The following is a 15,483-nucleotide window of genomic DNA, read 5'->3' as shown; positions in this document are numbered from 1 at the left end:
AAAAAAGATTTATTTATTTTAGAGAGAGAAAAGAGAACACAAGAGTGGGAGGGGCAGGGCACAGAAGGATAGGGAGAGAGAATATCCCAAACCGATCCCTGGCTGAGCACAGAGCCAGCCCAGAGCTGGATTTCACAATCCTGAGGAGATCATGACCTGAGCTGAAATCAAGTGTTGGGAGGCTTAACAACTGAGCCACCCAGGTGCCCCCAAAATAAAACATTTTCTGATGGATGTGTTTCAACTGCATGGTGGTGTTTGTTAAATAATGTTTAACTTTATTTTTTTAAAGAAAGTATTTTATTTATCCATTTGATAGAGATCACAAGTAGGCAGAGAGACAAGCAGAGAGAGAGAAAGCGGGAAGCAGACTCCCGGCTGAACAGAGCGCCTGATGCGGGGCTGGATCCCAGGACCCCAAGACCATGACCTGAGCCAAAGGCAGAGCCTTAACCCTCTGAGCTACCCAGGCACCCCAATAATGTTTAACTTAAATGTTCACTTTTAAATTGGATAATTTGAAATAACAATTTTAAAATGTCATTATTGCAAAATGTTGGTAATTGCATTCTTTGCAACTATTCAGGTGCATGATGAAGAATTTTACTGTCAACTACTTAGAGTGTTTGAGAAAATAGTTTTTCAAGGTTCTTTTCAAAGGCATGTAAGTTTAAAAAATTGAGGACTATTTCTGTGTATGACCTGGGCCCCTTAATTTCCTTATGCTCATGTTCTACTACTCTGTCCCATATTCAAACCATTCAAGACCCCCTGACTCATTGCTGTTCCTCTAACAAGTCAAGAATCCCTGTCTGCCTCAGATCATTTATACTTACTGTTTGTTCCTCTCCCTGGAACACTCTTCTTCAAGAACCACAATTATTGTTCATGTATCAACAGAGGCCTTCCTCAGTCATCTCTGATTTCTTTTACTCTTATTTTGTCTTTATAGTACTTATCACTCCCTAGCATATATTTACTGTCAATCAACTTATTGTCAATCTCTGTTATATTGCCAACTCCTAGAAGGCACAGATCTCCTTTGCTTTCTGCTGTTAATTTCTAAAACGCTCCCTAATACATAGTCAGAGGACCATTATTTTTGACCGAATAAATGAAAAATATTTCGAGGAGGACTTGTGCAAGCTCAAAGAATAACAGTTCCTTGGCAACACTGTCAGAAGACGAAAGCACTTCATGATCCTAACGTTAAAACAGCCGCTGCGCAACATAAACATCCCGAATACTTGTTTTCAAATAAAGACAAACCTTTCTGAAAGCTGCTATTACCCATATGACTAGGACATTTGGAACCCAACTCTCTCCAGGACACTAAGCGGGACTCTCAGGACATAACATTGTGTAGATCCCGTGGCTCCTCAAACCGACGCACAACTGAATCCGCGGAAGCGACTTTTCAACATCCATCTGTCCTGCCAGCCCCACCACCCCCTCCACTTCCTGATGCAGGTCTGGGGTGTGGCTCTGGCATCTCTGCTTTGAAAAAGCTCCTCAGTTGGTTTTCTGATACGTAGCAACGTCTGAGAATCAATCACCTGAAGAAGCTAAAAATAGCTGTTAAAGAGTTTCTTCCTCAGGGGAGCTTTTCAGCCTATCTCTGGCAGGCCTCCAATGAGGGTGGGGGGAAAAGGCCCAGTTTCACGGCTCCCTTGGGGCACAACCACCCAAAGGAACGCAGCCGGTTACGGCACCAAGCCCCAGGAGGCCCGCACCTCAGAGCCAGGTTATAGCGTCCGACCCTGCAGCAAGCGAGGTTCGCGCCAGCCTCTGGGGACGGCGCCGCTCGGGAGACGCTGGCTCGGAAGGGACCGATCCGGCCTCCCATCCTACGCTTTCCCGCTGTGTCGGAGCTCGTTAACAAATGCCGCCTAAAGGCGGCTCAGCATCAACGGCCACTGCTCTAAATGCTCCCAGCGAGCCGAGCAGAGGCAGCGTGGACCCCACAACACCAAGCCAGAGGTCGGGAGCGGAGGAGGGGACGATCCCGGCCGGGGCCCCAAGTTCCCGCCTCCCTCAGGAGGACGCCGTGCGTACGTGCGCGCACCGTGCCCGCCCTCTCTCAGCCGCGCGACGAGAGGGCGGGGGCGCCGCGTGCGCGCGCGCTCTCGTTCGTTCGCTCGCCTGCTCGCTCTCGGCTGCCGCTCTCGCTGCGGCTGCGGCTGGGGCTGGGGGCGGCGGCGGCGGCGGCGGCGGCGCGGGCGGCGGGCGGCGCGGGGCGGTCCGGCGGGTTCAAAGAGGAAAACATGGCGGAAAACAAAGGCGGCGGCGAGGCTGAGAGCGGCGGCGGGGGCAGCGGTAGCGCGCCGGTAACTGCCGGGGCCGCCGGGCCCGCGGCGCAGGAGGCGGAGCCGCCTCTCGCCGCGGTGCTGGTAGAGGAGGAGGAGGAGGAAAGCGGCAGGGCGGGCGCGGAGAGCGGCGCGGCCGGGCCCGACGACGGGGGGGTGTCCGCGGCCTCCTCCGGCTCGGCCCCGGCTGCCTCAGCCCCTGCGGCCTCAGTGGGCCCTGGAGTTCCCGGGGGCGCGGTATCGACGCCGGCCCCAGCTCCAGCCTCAGCTCCCGCTCCGGGTCCGTCGGCGGGGCCGCCTCCTGGACCGCCAGCCTCGCTCCTGGACACCTGCGCCGTGTGTCAGCAGAGCTTGCAGAGCCGGCGTGAGGCGGAGCCCAAGCTGCTGCCCTGCCTTCACTCCTTCTGCCTGCGCTGCCTGCCGGAGCCGGAGCGCCAGCTCAGCGTGTCCATCCCGGGGGGCAGCAACGGCGACATCCAGCAAGGTGAGCGGGAGGCCCTGCCCGAGGTCTGGGCCGAAGGAGATTTTCGGGGCCGAGGACGATCTGGGGAACGGAGGTGCTCGGGCCCAGTGCTGCTTGGAACGGCGCGATTCCGAGGGGTCTAAGAGATGAAAGACACGGCCTCAGGACAGTTTCCAGAGAAGGTGGACCGCCAGAGATAAGGGGAGGGTGAAGGGAGGGGTGCCGGCGGCGAGAGGCTGGGGGAGGGGACACCGGCTGCAAGGGAGGTTTGGGGTGTGCGGGTACTGGTCGGGAAGGCGTGGACTGCGGCCGAGCGCAGGTTCGGGAGCTGGTGGGCTCGTACCGAGGGAGGAGAGAGGGTCTGGGAAACCGATCTGAGGTAGTGTTGTGGGAGAAAAGGCCTGCAGCGCGAGAGGTGTTGAGGAGGGAATCGGTAAGCGGTAAGGGCTGTGAGGACGAATTGCTTTGGAGGGAAGGACTTGACCTGTTCGAGGCTAGGGGAGAGAAGGACTAGGAACCAAACAGAGGAGGGTAAAGGGTATTGGAGAGTTTGGGGCTGAGAGAAGCTGTCTGGTGGAAAGTAATTTTAGGGTGACATTGGGACGGAGTAACTCCGGACGCGAAAATAGGTTTGAAGGGCCTTCTTGCTTAGGGAAGTATCCTAAGGTTCAGGGGTGAAGGAGAAATGAACTTTGAAGGGAATTGGAATTCAGAGAAGCTGGGTTTCATTGTACATTAATGAGTCCCTAGTGTTCCAGACAGTGTGCTAGGATTGAGTAAAATACTGAGTGAAGAACTCATTCATAATCATATAGGTGAAACACAAACCCAGCGTGCGGCAGTGGCGGTGGGTACATGGTACAGTGGTTGTGACAAATCAAGAGAAGGTCAGGGGAATTTCATTGAAAAGGAAACCCTTGAGAAGGTTGCTTGAAGGGTGAGTTGCTCACTGGATTGGGGAGTTTTCAGGGCACAGGGTACTTTACACATCCTTGGAGCTAAAGGTTAACTAGTCATTATCAAACACATTAATGTTCCTATAGTGAGATGTACAAATATCCCACTAATGGGGTAGACATAAATAACTTCCCACAATTCAGGGTGGGTTTTGTTGTAAATTTAGGAAAACTTTAAAATTTCAAAACTCTTGAAATTTGCCACTGCAGGTAAGGGGTGGCTGACCTGTGCTAAAGGATTTGGGATTCATCCAGTAACGTATATCTTGTACAGTGTAGGCTAAAAGGAATCCCTGAAGGGCTTTTTTTTTTTTTTTTTAAATTTTATTTATTTGACAGAGAGAGACAGTGAGAGCAGGAACGCAAGCAGGGGGAGTGGGAGAGGGAGAAGCAGGCTTCCTGGGAGCTGTGAGCTCGATATGGGAATGTGGGGCTTGATCCCAGGACCCCCATCATGATCTGAGCCAAAGGCAGATGCTTAACGACTGAGCCACCCAGGCGCCCCCCTGAAGGGCCTTTTTATCAAGAGGATAAAAGAATCACATTTGTGATCCAAAGAGATCACTTGGGGGTATATTGAAGGGTCAGGGGAGGCAGGGCTGGAGGAGACAGGGCTGGAGGAATCTTGACAATAATATAAAAAAATGAGCATTTGGAATTAATAAATGACTGGTAAGAGGTTTTAAAGAAGGAAGTATTTTGGTTTGGGGAAAAGGTATGGACTTTGTGAGATACATTTGAGTTTGGATGTCTGCTTTGTATGTCCCACTTGTGTTTGGGACAGATTAATTTTTCTTAGCCTTAGTTTTTTCAATTGTGAAATAAGGACAAAATTACCTACCTCACGGGGTTACTGATGGAATGAAGTGTGTAAAGTGACTAGTATATGGTAGTTATTAATGAAAAGGCAGCTAATTAATTAGTAGTAGTAACTAATTCTTAGTAGCCATGGGAATGTGGATAGGGGGTGTCAAGATTGGTGTGGGGCAGACAGATGTGTCTAGGCTGAGTTCCAAGTTTCTTGTTTGATGGGTGGCAGTGCTATTAATGTAAATAAACGAATTCAGGAACAGAAGCAGGTGTGTGTGTGTGTGTGTGTGTGTGTGTGGTGGAAGGAGGATATAATGATTTCAGTTATGGATGTTTTGGGTTTGAAGTATTATTGAGACATACAGGTAAGAGTGTTAGGTTAAGAATAAGGATTTGATTGATGTTGAACATACTAAGTGATAATGGGTGTATAGAGGGTACATAATGGGTGTATGACTAACTGCTTAGGGCCTCATGAGTATAGTAGGACGTGTGAGATTCAGTGTTCTTGTGGGACCCTGGATTAGGTGAGAGATTTAGAGAGGACACAAGATGAAAATTGTGTTTGACTGATGTGTCTGAGGGACTTGAGGTTATGAAATTGGCTCCTTGGTATTTATGCAGGAGAGAGAGAGAGTAATAGTCTGTCAATTCGCTCTTCATTCTCCATTCTTTGTTTTTGCACTAGGAGCAGTAAGTAGATGGGACTAAATATTGTCATTTTAAGGTAATGTTGCTTTCCAGTCAGTACCTAAAACAAATTAAGTCTGGAAGTCACCGTAGTTTAAATAGGGAATCTAGAAAATAATTTGTTAGTCTTAACTCCTGTGTGTATATCTTTTGCTTTGCTCTTTAAAAAAAGTAAGCCTGCTGTTCTAGAAGAGCACTGTGTTTGGGGTCAAGGGACATAGTTCTACAGTTGTTTTCTGTAAAGGAGGTTTATAATATTTCTGTGTCTTAGTTATCTCTATAATGTAGCTAATGGTTCTTTACTTATATCTCACTAAGTCAAATGAAATAATAAATGGGAAAGTGCTTTTTTTTTTTAAAGATTTTATTTAACAGACAGAGATCACAAGTAGGCGGAGAAGCAGAGAGAGAGAGAGGAGGAAGCAGATTCCTTTCTGAGCAGAGAGCCCGATGTGGGGCTGGATCCCAGGACCCTGGGATCATGACCTGAGCCAAAGGCGGAGGCTTTAACCCACTGAGCCACCCAGGCGCCCTTGGGAAAGTACTTTTATAAACTGGGAAATGCTTTGCAAATATAAGGTATTATGGAACACTGGTTCCTTCTCTGGTCTAGGGAGTCATAACTGGTAACTTAAGTCAACATGTTAAGTGGTTTTGAAACAACGACAAGTGCATTACCCTTCCTACTAACTGGCCTTTTTTCTGTTCCTCTAACACACCAAAGTTATTCACACTTTTTAGCTGTTCCTTCTAGATCAGTGGTTCTTCCAAGTGTGGTTTCTGGACCAGCAGCATCACCATCATCTGCGATCTTGTTAGGAATGCAAATTCTTGGGCCCCACTCCAGACCTTCTGACCAGCTGTCTGTTTTAACAAGTCCTCCAGGTGATTTTGATGCACACAAGTTTAAGTACCACTTTTCTTTAGTGAAGGGTTCCTCAATTCAGATGTTGCCTCCTTAGAAAGGCCTCTGACTTAGACCTTCAGGTGTTGCCTCCTTAGAAAAGCCTCTGACTTAGACCTTAGAAAGGCTTTTTTTTTTTTTTTTTTTTTTAATTTAAGGCTTTATTTTTAGAGTAGTTTTAGGCTTAGCAAAATTAGAGGAAGATATAGGGATTTCCCATTTATCTGCACACATGCACAACCTCCCCCAATATGAATATCTCCCACCAGAATAGTACATTTGTCACAGTTGATGGACCTGCATTGACCTATCATAATCATCCAAAGTCCATAGTTTACATTAGTGCTCATTTTTAGCGTTTGTACATTTTGTGGGTTTGGAAAATGTATAATGACATGTATCCATCATTATAATATCATACAGAGTATTTTCATCACCCTGAAAATCCGGTGCCTGGCTATTTTTAAAATAGTCCCCCAGGTCACTCTGTTACTTACTATCTTTTTTTCTTTATAGCACAGCTAAAATTTAAAATGTTTTGTTTTTATTTACTTGTTTATCTGTTTTCTACTAGAAGATTGTAGAGCAAATATTCATTATCTTTTGAATGAATAAGAATCACCTGGGGAACTTTTTAAAATGCCATTTTGGGAGTTTCAGAAACTCAGTTGATTTGGGCATGATACTAGGAATCTCATTTTTTTTTTTTTTAAAGATTTTACTTATTCATTTATTTTAGAGAGTGCTCATGAGAGCAAGGGGAGGAGCAGAGGGAGAGGAAGAGAGAGAATTTCAAGCAGACTGCGTGCAGATCTGATGTGCAGTGCAGGGCTTGATCTCAGGACCTTGAGATCATGACCTGAGCTGAAATCAAGAGTCAGATGCTTGGGGCGCCTGGGTGGCTCAGTGGGTTAAGCCGCTGCCTTCGGCTCAGGTCATGATCTCAGGGTCCTGGGATCGAGACCCACATTGGGCTCTCTGCTCAGTGGGGAACTTGCTTCCCTCTCTCTGTTTCTCTGCCTGCCTCTCTGCTTTCTTGTGATCTCTACCTGTCAAATAAATAAATAAATAAAATCTTTAAGAAAAAAAGAGTCAGATGCTTAACAGACTGAGCCACCTAGGCATCCCTAGGAATCTCATTTTTTAACACGTGTCTCGTGTGACTCTGATTCTGGTACCAACTATACTTTGAGAAACATGGTTTAGATTTTTTTTTTTTTAAGATTTTATTTCTTTGAGAGAGAGAATGAGAGAGAGACAGCACGAGAAGGGGAGGGTCAGGGAGAAGCAGACTCCCTGCTGAGCCTGATGCAGGACTCGACCCCAGGACTCCAGGATCAGACCTGAGCAGAAGGTAGTCGCTTAACCAACTGAGTCACCCAGGCATCCCTGGATTTAGATATTTGGATAAGAAAGGTTGATCTATTTACTGCTGAAGTATTTGGAAAATCAAAATAGATAAATCAGTTAATACTTGTTGAATCTCAACAGTAAGCTTTTAAAAATGCTTTGTGACTTTTAAAAAATTCTGTTTTAGGTTGAATTCAAATAGCTGTCAATAGTGGGTATGTATAGATCTGTAATGTATAGTGTGTGTATTGATCTTGTAATAAAAATACAAATTTGTATTGATGCATCTGAACAAACTCTCAAATGAACTTTTGAAAGGAATGAGAACTTCATAGTAGGGCATATCAAGACAGCATGGTTTTATGCATAAGGAACTGGATTGAGAATAACTTGCATCATGTTCTGCTGTTAATTGGTCTGTGACCTTGGCTAAAGCACTTTACAGTCTCTTCAGGTTCTCTGCAGTATGAACAGTTTGAGTTCCTATCCTGTAAAATTCTATGATTGTATTGTCTTTTATGCCAACTTTTTTTTTTTTTTAAGATTTTATTTATTTATTTGACAGAGAGAGAAATCACAAGCAGGCAGAGAGGCAGGCAGAGAGAGAGGGGGGAAACAGGCTCCCTGCTGAGCAGAGAGCCCGATGTGGGACTCAATCCCAGGACTCTGCGATCATGACCTGAGCCGAAGGCAGCGGCTTAACCCACTGAGCCACCCAGGCGCCCCTATGCCAACTTTTTGTATGTACATCACTTTAGTACTCTTATTTGTGGGAAATGATGGAAGAATCAGCATGGAAAAATTCTATTTCTGAACCTTCAGCTTGTTGTGAAAAGTTTGAGATGGCAACCTTAAATGGGATAAGTGGTAAGGGATACCTCTGAGTGTAGTGTGAAGAACACCTTCTCAGAATAGTTCTGTGTTTTATCACGGAACATGGTGAGCCACTCTGGGGAGTTGTCTATTTGAGCCCTTGAAAATTCTTGCCCCAGGAGTGTATATATACTATATGGCAATTTGCTAGTTCCGTGGCTTATCTGTTTGGGTTTTTTTTAGGTCCTACTTTCTCTGATGACCTATTTACATAAACAGGCTTGAGTTTTCGAATGATAATATAGTCATCAGCAAGCATCCATTAAAGATGTGTTAAAATTGGGGCGCCTGGGTGGCTCAGTGGGTTAAGCTTCTGCCTTCAGCTCAGGTATGATCTCAGGGTCCTGGGATGGAGCCCCGCATCAGGCTCTCTGCTCAGCGGGGAGCCTGCTTTTCCCCTCTCTTTCTGGGCCTGCTGCTCTGCCTACTTGTGATCTCTACTAAATAAAATCTTAAAAAAAGATGTGTTAAAACTGAAATACTTTAGTGGTTGGTTAAGTGGTCTGTGGTTGGTTAAGTGCACACAATTTAAGAGAGTACCTGAATTCATTTTTGAGCTTCACCTTTTACTATTTGAATGTCTGTGAATAAGTTACTTAACATCTGTAGGTTGAGAGTAATATTTACACCTACTGCACAGTGTTATTGTGAGGATTCAATGAGTTAATACATTGTAAAGTGCTTCATATAGTGCCTGGCACATGGTAAGACCCCCAAAACTATTATTTCTGTTGTTTTCCAGTTGTCTTTATGACTACCTGTATTCAGTAAGCAGAAAGAAGAGGAAGGAAGGTAAATTGTTGGTATTTTTCTAGGCTTTACTGACATCTAGTAATATATATAGCACACCTGACAAAGTCCTTTGCATTCCAATCTCGCCAGCTACTTAAAATTTATAATGTGAAAACTTGTGAACTAATGTTGTAAGACCTATCTTTATGAGGTCTGCTATCTATACATCAAAAATTTTAGAAGAATCTAACTGGTTTTTATTTCCTTATCTATATTCTTAGCAGACACTAAATGAAAATACCTTCAAGTAGTGATTCTCAAAGTTGGTCCTTATAATCTTGAGGGGATCGCTCTTATATGCCTTGAGACATGGGCAAAGTTAAAACTGTTTCCATAGTAATACTTATTCATTATTTGCCTTATTCACTGTTTTGATGTTTATATTAGTGATGCAAAAGCAGTGATGTGTAAAACTGCTGGCACCTTACCAGGGATTAAGATAGTGCCTCCAAACCATAGTAAAAGTCATTGTATCTTCACCACCATACACTTAGAGTAAAAACAAACAAAACAGCGAAAAATGCACTAGTTTCATTTGTCTTTGATGAAGCATTAAGACATTTTATAGAATCTTGATTTTTAATAATTCTGTGTGATGGAATGGGAAATGTGCATAAAATGCTTTTGCTGCAGACTGAAGTATAAAAAAGAAAGTACTTGTACAGTTGTTTGAATTCCAAGCTGAATTAGCTTTATTTTCATGGAAAATAACTTTTACTCAAAACAGTGATTGAAGAGCTATGGTTTTCAGACATGTGTGTTTGGCAGCCATTTTCTCAAAAATGACTGAATTGAGCCTGTTAATTCAAGGAAAATAACTGATATATGTTGCCAGTGATAAAAAAATTGAGCTTTTAAATAAAAATTAGAATTTTGAAAAAAACTTGTATGTGCAACTATAAGTTTGATTGCTACTCAGTATTTAAAGGCTTTTCTGATGAGATTGGTAGTGTAGGAAAGTATCAGTTTTTTAAAAAGATTTTATTTATTTATTTGACAGAGAGCACAAGCAAGGGGAGCAGGAGAGGGAGAAGCAGGCTATCTGCTGAGCAGTGACACCCCTCCCTGGGCCCCCAGGACCCTGGGATCATGACCTGAACCAAAGGCAGTGCTTGACCAACTGACCCACCCAGGCACCCTCAGATTATTATTATTATTATTATTATTTTGATAATGTGCAATGAAATGTCAACATTTGGAAGCTCTACACAGTGAACCAGTATTTTCCATATGACTAGTTGACCAGTGCAGTGCATTGTGTTACAAAATCATGCAAAGGAAAGAGATTCAAAGTGTATAACATAAAGCAGACCAGTAGATTTTAATGTAAGGGAGTAGTTAAAGTTAGTAATTTCTCCTGACATTTAAGAAATAAATACACTTTAGGGGAGGGTTGGGGGGGGCATTTAATCAGTTAAGGATCCAACTCTTGATTTTGGCTCAGGTCATGATCTCAGGGTTGTGAGATTGAGCCCCATGTCTGGCTCTGAGCTATGTGTGGAGCTGCTTAAGATTCTTTTTCCCTGGGGCATCTGAGTGGCTCAGTTGGATAAACAGGGTCCTGGGATCAAGGCCCGCATGGGCTCCCTGCTCAGTGGGGAGCCTGCTTCTCCCTCTCTCTTTTGCTGCTTTGCCTGCTTCTGCTCTCTTGCTCTGTCAAACAAATAAATAAAATCTTAAAAAAAAAAAAAAGATTTTTCCCCTCTGCTCCTCCCCACCCTTCTTCTCATATATACACAAACTCTGAAAAAGAAAAGAAAAAAAATATATACTTTATACACACACACACACTTTATATATATATATATATAAACATTACATACACATATACATATATTTATATACACGCACATTTTGAAAATTTTGAGTAGTCTCCATGCTCAGCATGGGCTCAAACTCATGATACTGAGATTAAGAATCGCATGCTCTGGGCGCCTTTTTGGCTCAGTTAAGTGTCTCTCCTTTTGGCCTAGTTCATGGCCCTAGGATCAAGTCCTGCATCAGGCTTCCTGCTCCATGGGAGACCTGCTTCTCTCTGTCCCTCTGCCTGCTGCTCCTACCTGTGCGCAGGTGTGTGCGTTAGCATTTGTGTGTGCGCGCGCGCTCTGTCTGTCTCTCTCTCTCTGTCAAATAAATAAAATATTAAAAAAAAAAAAATCACATGCTCTGCCAACTGAGCCAGCCAGGTGCCCCACTCTTTAAATTTTGTATTAGAATCAAAGAGTATCCACGTTGTTGTTTGAAAGGCCATTAAAATAATCTTCCCTTTTTTAAAATGCATAGCTTTTCTCTTCATATTCTTCAATAAAACAGTCTGTCACAACAGTTTAAATGCAAAAGCCTATATTCAGCGATCTGAATATATTAATTAAACCGGACGTTAAAGAGATTAAAAAAAATGTAAAACATTGCCACCCTTAACCAAAACCTTTTTATTTTGGAAAATATAGTTATTTCTCATAAAACTGTTGTTTAAACATGCAGTGGTTTTATTTTTACATGAACTAACAGACCCTTTAATTTTAATAAAATGAAATGTTATTAACTATTACAATATTAATATTCTAAAATTCTCAGGTTTTATTTCTAATATTGCACATATTGATGGATAAACCCATCTAAACAAAAACTGTGAGATCCTCAGTAATGTAATAGCAATAAACAGATCCTGAGACCAAAGAAGGACAAAAAGAAAATGATAATGTAGTTGTTGGGAGGAATGTCAGATCATAGGCTAGTGGAAGGTGGCAAATTCTTAGTTCATACTGAATAACTGAAGTTGACTTTTTTTTTTTTTTAAGATTTTATTTATTTATTTGACAGATAGATCACAAGTAGGCAGAGAGGCAGGCAGAGAGAGGAAGGGAAGCAGGCTCCTTGCTGAGCAGAATGCCTGATGCGGGGCTCGATCCCAGGACCCTGGGACCATGACCTGAGCCGAAAGCAGAGGCCTTAATCCACTGAGCCACCCAGGTGCCCCTGAAGTTGACATTTTTTAAAGAGCTCACTATAAGTCTCTTGATTTTATATTATTTTTTCATATTTATGACGGGTTGACATTTTACTTTCCTGAGGCCAGGTTCAGACTTGGGTTCATGGTGTTCGATACGTTACCTATGACTGTGTTGTGACCAGAAACGGAACCTCTCTGCCTAGCCAGCTTCTGGAATGGACATTAGTCCCAAAGGGAAGTGGGGGAAAAAGAAAACCATGGATTGAATGAACATCAGATGTATCATTCTTAGGAAAATGTTTGAAGCGTATGCCTTAGGCATAGGTGAATAGCAGGAATTATGTGGTACTAATGAGTAATACTTTTTGAATGCTTATTGTATGTAATTTATGTTGCACTTTTGTGAATTATTTGTCTTTATGCCTTCTGTTTTTCTTTAGCTTGCTCACATTTTTAAAAATTTTGATTTACAAGGATTTTGATAAGTTCTGTATACTGATCCTTTGTTGATTATGTAAATTGAAGATTTATTCTAAGCCCACTATGGCTTTGTGTGGTAGCCAGCTTCCAAGATGGCCCCAGTGTTCCTCTCTCCTGGTATCACATTCTAGAGTCTCCACTATAGTGACTCGGAACTGCTCTGGGTGACCAAGAGAATACAGTAGAATTAAACACTGACTTCTGAAGCTAGGTTATTAAAGGCACACAGCCTTTTCCTCACTCTTTGGTTCCCTTGTTCTAGATGAAAACAGTTGACACTGTGGCAATCCTGTAAAGAAGCCCAAATGGATAGGAATTGAGGCCTTTTGCCAACATCCAGCCCCAGTTTGCTAGCCATGTGAATGAGCCACTTTGGAAGTGGATTCTCTAGCATGGTCAGGTTTTCAGATGACTGCAGTTTTGGCTTACATTATCACTGCGGCCTTGTTAGGGACCCTGAGCCAGAACTACTTGTCAAGTCACTCCCAAATTTTTGACTCAAAGAAACTGTGAGATGATGTGTTGTTTTAAGCCATCACTAAGATGATGTGTGGCTTAGTTTTAAGCCACTAAGTTTGAGGGTAATTTGTTATGCAGCAATAGATAACTAATACACTTGACTTTTTTCCCTGTTTTTTTTTTTTTTCCCTTTTACTGTAGCTTTATAATAAGCAATAAGCTTTGTTATTCATTTAGGTAATTTTACTCTCTTCCACATATACCTTGTTCATCTTCAAGATCTTCACTGAGTTGACTTTTTGCTCTCACACATTTAAAAAAATTTTTTAGAGACACACACAGAGCAAGCAGAAAGGAACAAAGGGGGAGGGAGAGGGAGTAAGAATCTGAAGTGGACTCTGTGCTGAGGGCAGAGCCCGACGTGGGGTTGGATCTCCCACGGCTTGACCTGAGCCGAAGGCAAGAGTGGGATGCTTAACCAACTGAGCCACCCAAGTGCTCTGCTCTTACACATTTTAGAATCATGTGATTCTTATTCTTGAGGTATTATTTTACTACTGCTTGGTTCTTCTTATTTTTTTTTTTTTAAGATTTTATTTATTTACTTGAGAGAGAGTGAGAGAAAGAGCATGGGGGGGTTCAGAGGGAGAAGCAGACTCTCTGCCTAGCAGGGAGCCTGATGTGGGACTTGATCCCAGGACTCCAGCAAATGCCTTCCACTCAGGTCATGATGCTGGTGTCCCTGCCTTTTTTTTTTTTTTAAAGAGATTTTATTTTTAGGGGCGCCTCGGTGGCTCAGTGGGTTAAAGCCTCTGCCTTCCACTCAGGTCATGATCCCAGGGTCCTGGGATTGAGCCCCGCATCGGGCTCTCTGCTCAGTGGGGGGAGCCTGCTTCCCCTCCTTCTCTCTCTGCCTGCTTGTGATCTCTGTCTGTCAAATAAATAAATAAAAATCTTTAAAAAAATAAAAAAAATAAAGTTTTTTTTTTTAAAAGATTTTTATTTATTTATTAGTCAGAGAGAGAGAGGGAGAGTTGAGAACAGGCAGACAGTGGCAGGAGAGGCAGAGGGCGAAGCAGGCTCCCTGCCGAGTGAGAAGCCTGGTGTAGGACTCAATCCCAGGATGCTGGGATCATGACCTGAGCTCAGGGCAGCCGCTTAACCAACTGAGTCACCCAGGCATCCCAAGAGATTTTATTTTTAAGGAATCTCTATACTTAACATGGGGCTTGAACCCACAACCTCAGGATCAGGAGTTGCACCCTCCACCAGCTTGAGCCATCCAGGTGCCTGGAGCCTTTACTTTTTTTTTTTTAAAGATTGATCTATTTGGGGCTCCTGGCTGGCTCAGTGGGTTAAGCCGCTGCCTTTGGCTCAGGTCATGATCTCAGGGACTTGGGATCGAGTCCCGCATCGGGCTCTTGGCTCAGCAGGGAGCCTGTTTCCCTCTCCCTCTCCCTCTCTCTCTGCCTGTCTCTCTGCTTACTTGTGATCTCTGTCAAATAAATAAAACCTTAAAAAAAAGATTTATCTATTTATTTGAGATGGAAGTGGGGGAGGGGCAGAGGGAGAAAGGGAATCTCAAGCAGACTCCCTGCTGAGCATGTAGTCAGATGCACGACCAGATCTCAAGACTCTGAGATCATGACCTGAGCTAAAACCAAGAGTTGTATACTTCCTGAGGCTCTCAGGTGGCCCCCAACCTTTGCATTTTTGATGTTCTCTTTTATTTTTTAAAAGATTTTATTTATTTATTTGACAGAGAGAGAGCGGCAGGCAGAGGCAGAGGGAAAGGGAGAAGCTGGCCACTACTGTTCAGGGAGCCTGATGTGGGGCTCTTATCCCAGGATCCTGGGATCATGACCTGAGCCGAAGGCAGGTACTTAACTGACTGAGCCACCCAGGCGTCTCAATATTCTTTTTATTTTATTCTTTTACTTAAATGGGAGCTTGACTGGATATGAAATTTTAGGTTAAAATTTTTTTTTTCTCCGAACTTTGAAGATAACCTCTTTTCCAATATTTTAAGAAATCATTGTTGGTGATACTGGTCTGATTTTGCTTCTTTGTATGACCCCAGTTGGGTTTTGTTTGTTTTATTTACCTCTTCCTGGAACTTTTTAAGAATTAAACACAAAAAAATTTTTTTAATATAATTTATTTATTTATTTGACAGAGAGAGAGAGATCATAAGTAGGCAGCGAGGTAGGCAGAGAGAGAGAGAGAGAGACAGAAGCAGACTCCCTGCTGAGCAGAGAGCCCGATGTAGGGCTCGATCTCAGAACCCTGAGATCACTACCTGAGCTGAAGGCAGAGGCATTAACCCACTGAGCCATCCAGGCACCCCCTCTCAAAAAAAATTTTTTTTAAAAAAATTTTTAAGTAATCTCTATACCCAGTGTGGGGCTTGAATTTGTGACCCCTAGATGAAGAGTTAACATGCTCCA

General features: G+C 43.5%; 1 protein-coding gene across 2 annotated transcripts in view; it reads left to right on the top strand.

Annotated features, from left to right (window-relative positions):
• The first annotated feature begins 2,264 nt into the window (after positions 1 to 2,264).
• TRIM33 (tripartite motif containing 33) overlaps positions 2,265 to 15,483 on the top strand; it is a 114,362-nt gene continuing 101,143 nt past the window's right edge. For both annotated transcript variants that reach the window (XM_044238960.1, XM_044238959.1), the window contains exon 1: positions 2,265 to 2,790. In XM_044238960.1, the coding sequence (XP_044094895.1) occupies positions 2,265 to 2,790 (526 nt within the window). The remainder of the gene's footprint in view (positions 2,791 to 15,483) is intronic.

This window comes from Neovison vison, chromosome 2 (assembly GCF_020171115.1).
Source record: "Neovison vison isolate M4711 chromosome 2, ASM_NN_V1, whole genome shotgun sequence".
Classification (NCBI taxonomy): Eukaryota; Metazoa; Chordata; class Mammalia; order Carnivora; family Mustelidae; genus Neogale; species Neogale vison.
The sequence above is the reverse complement of the archived record's forward strand: the minus strand, read 5'-3'. Positions and strand labels throughout refer to the sequence as shown.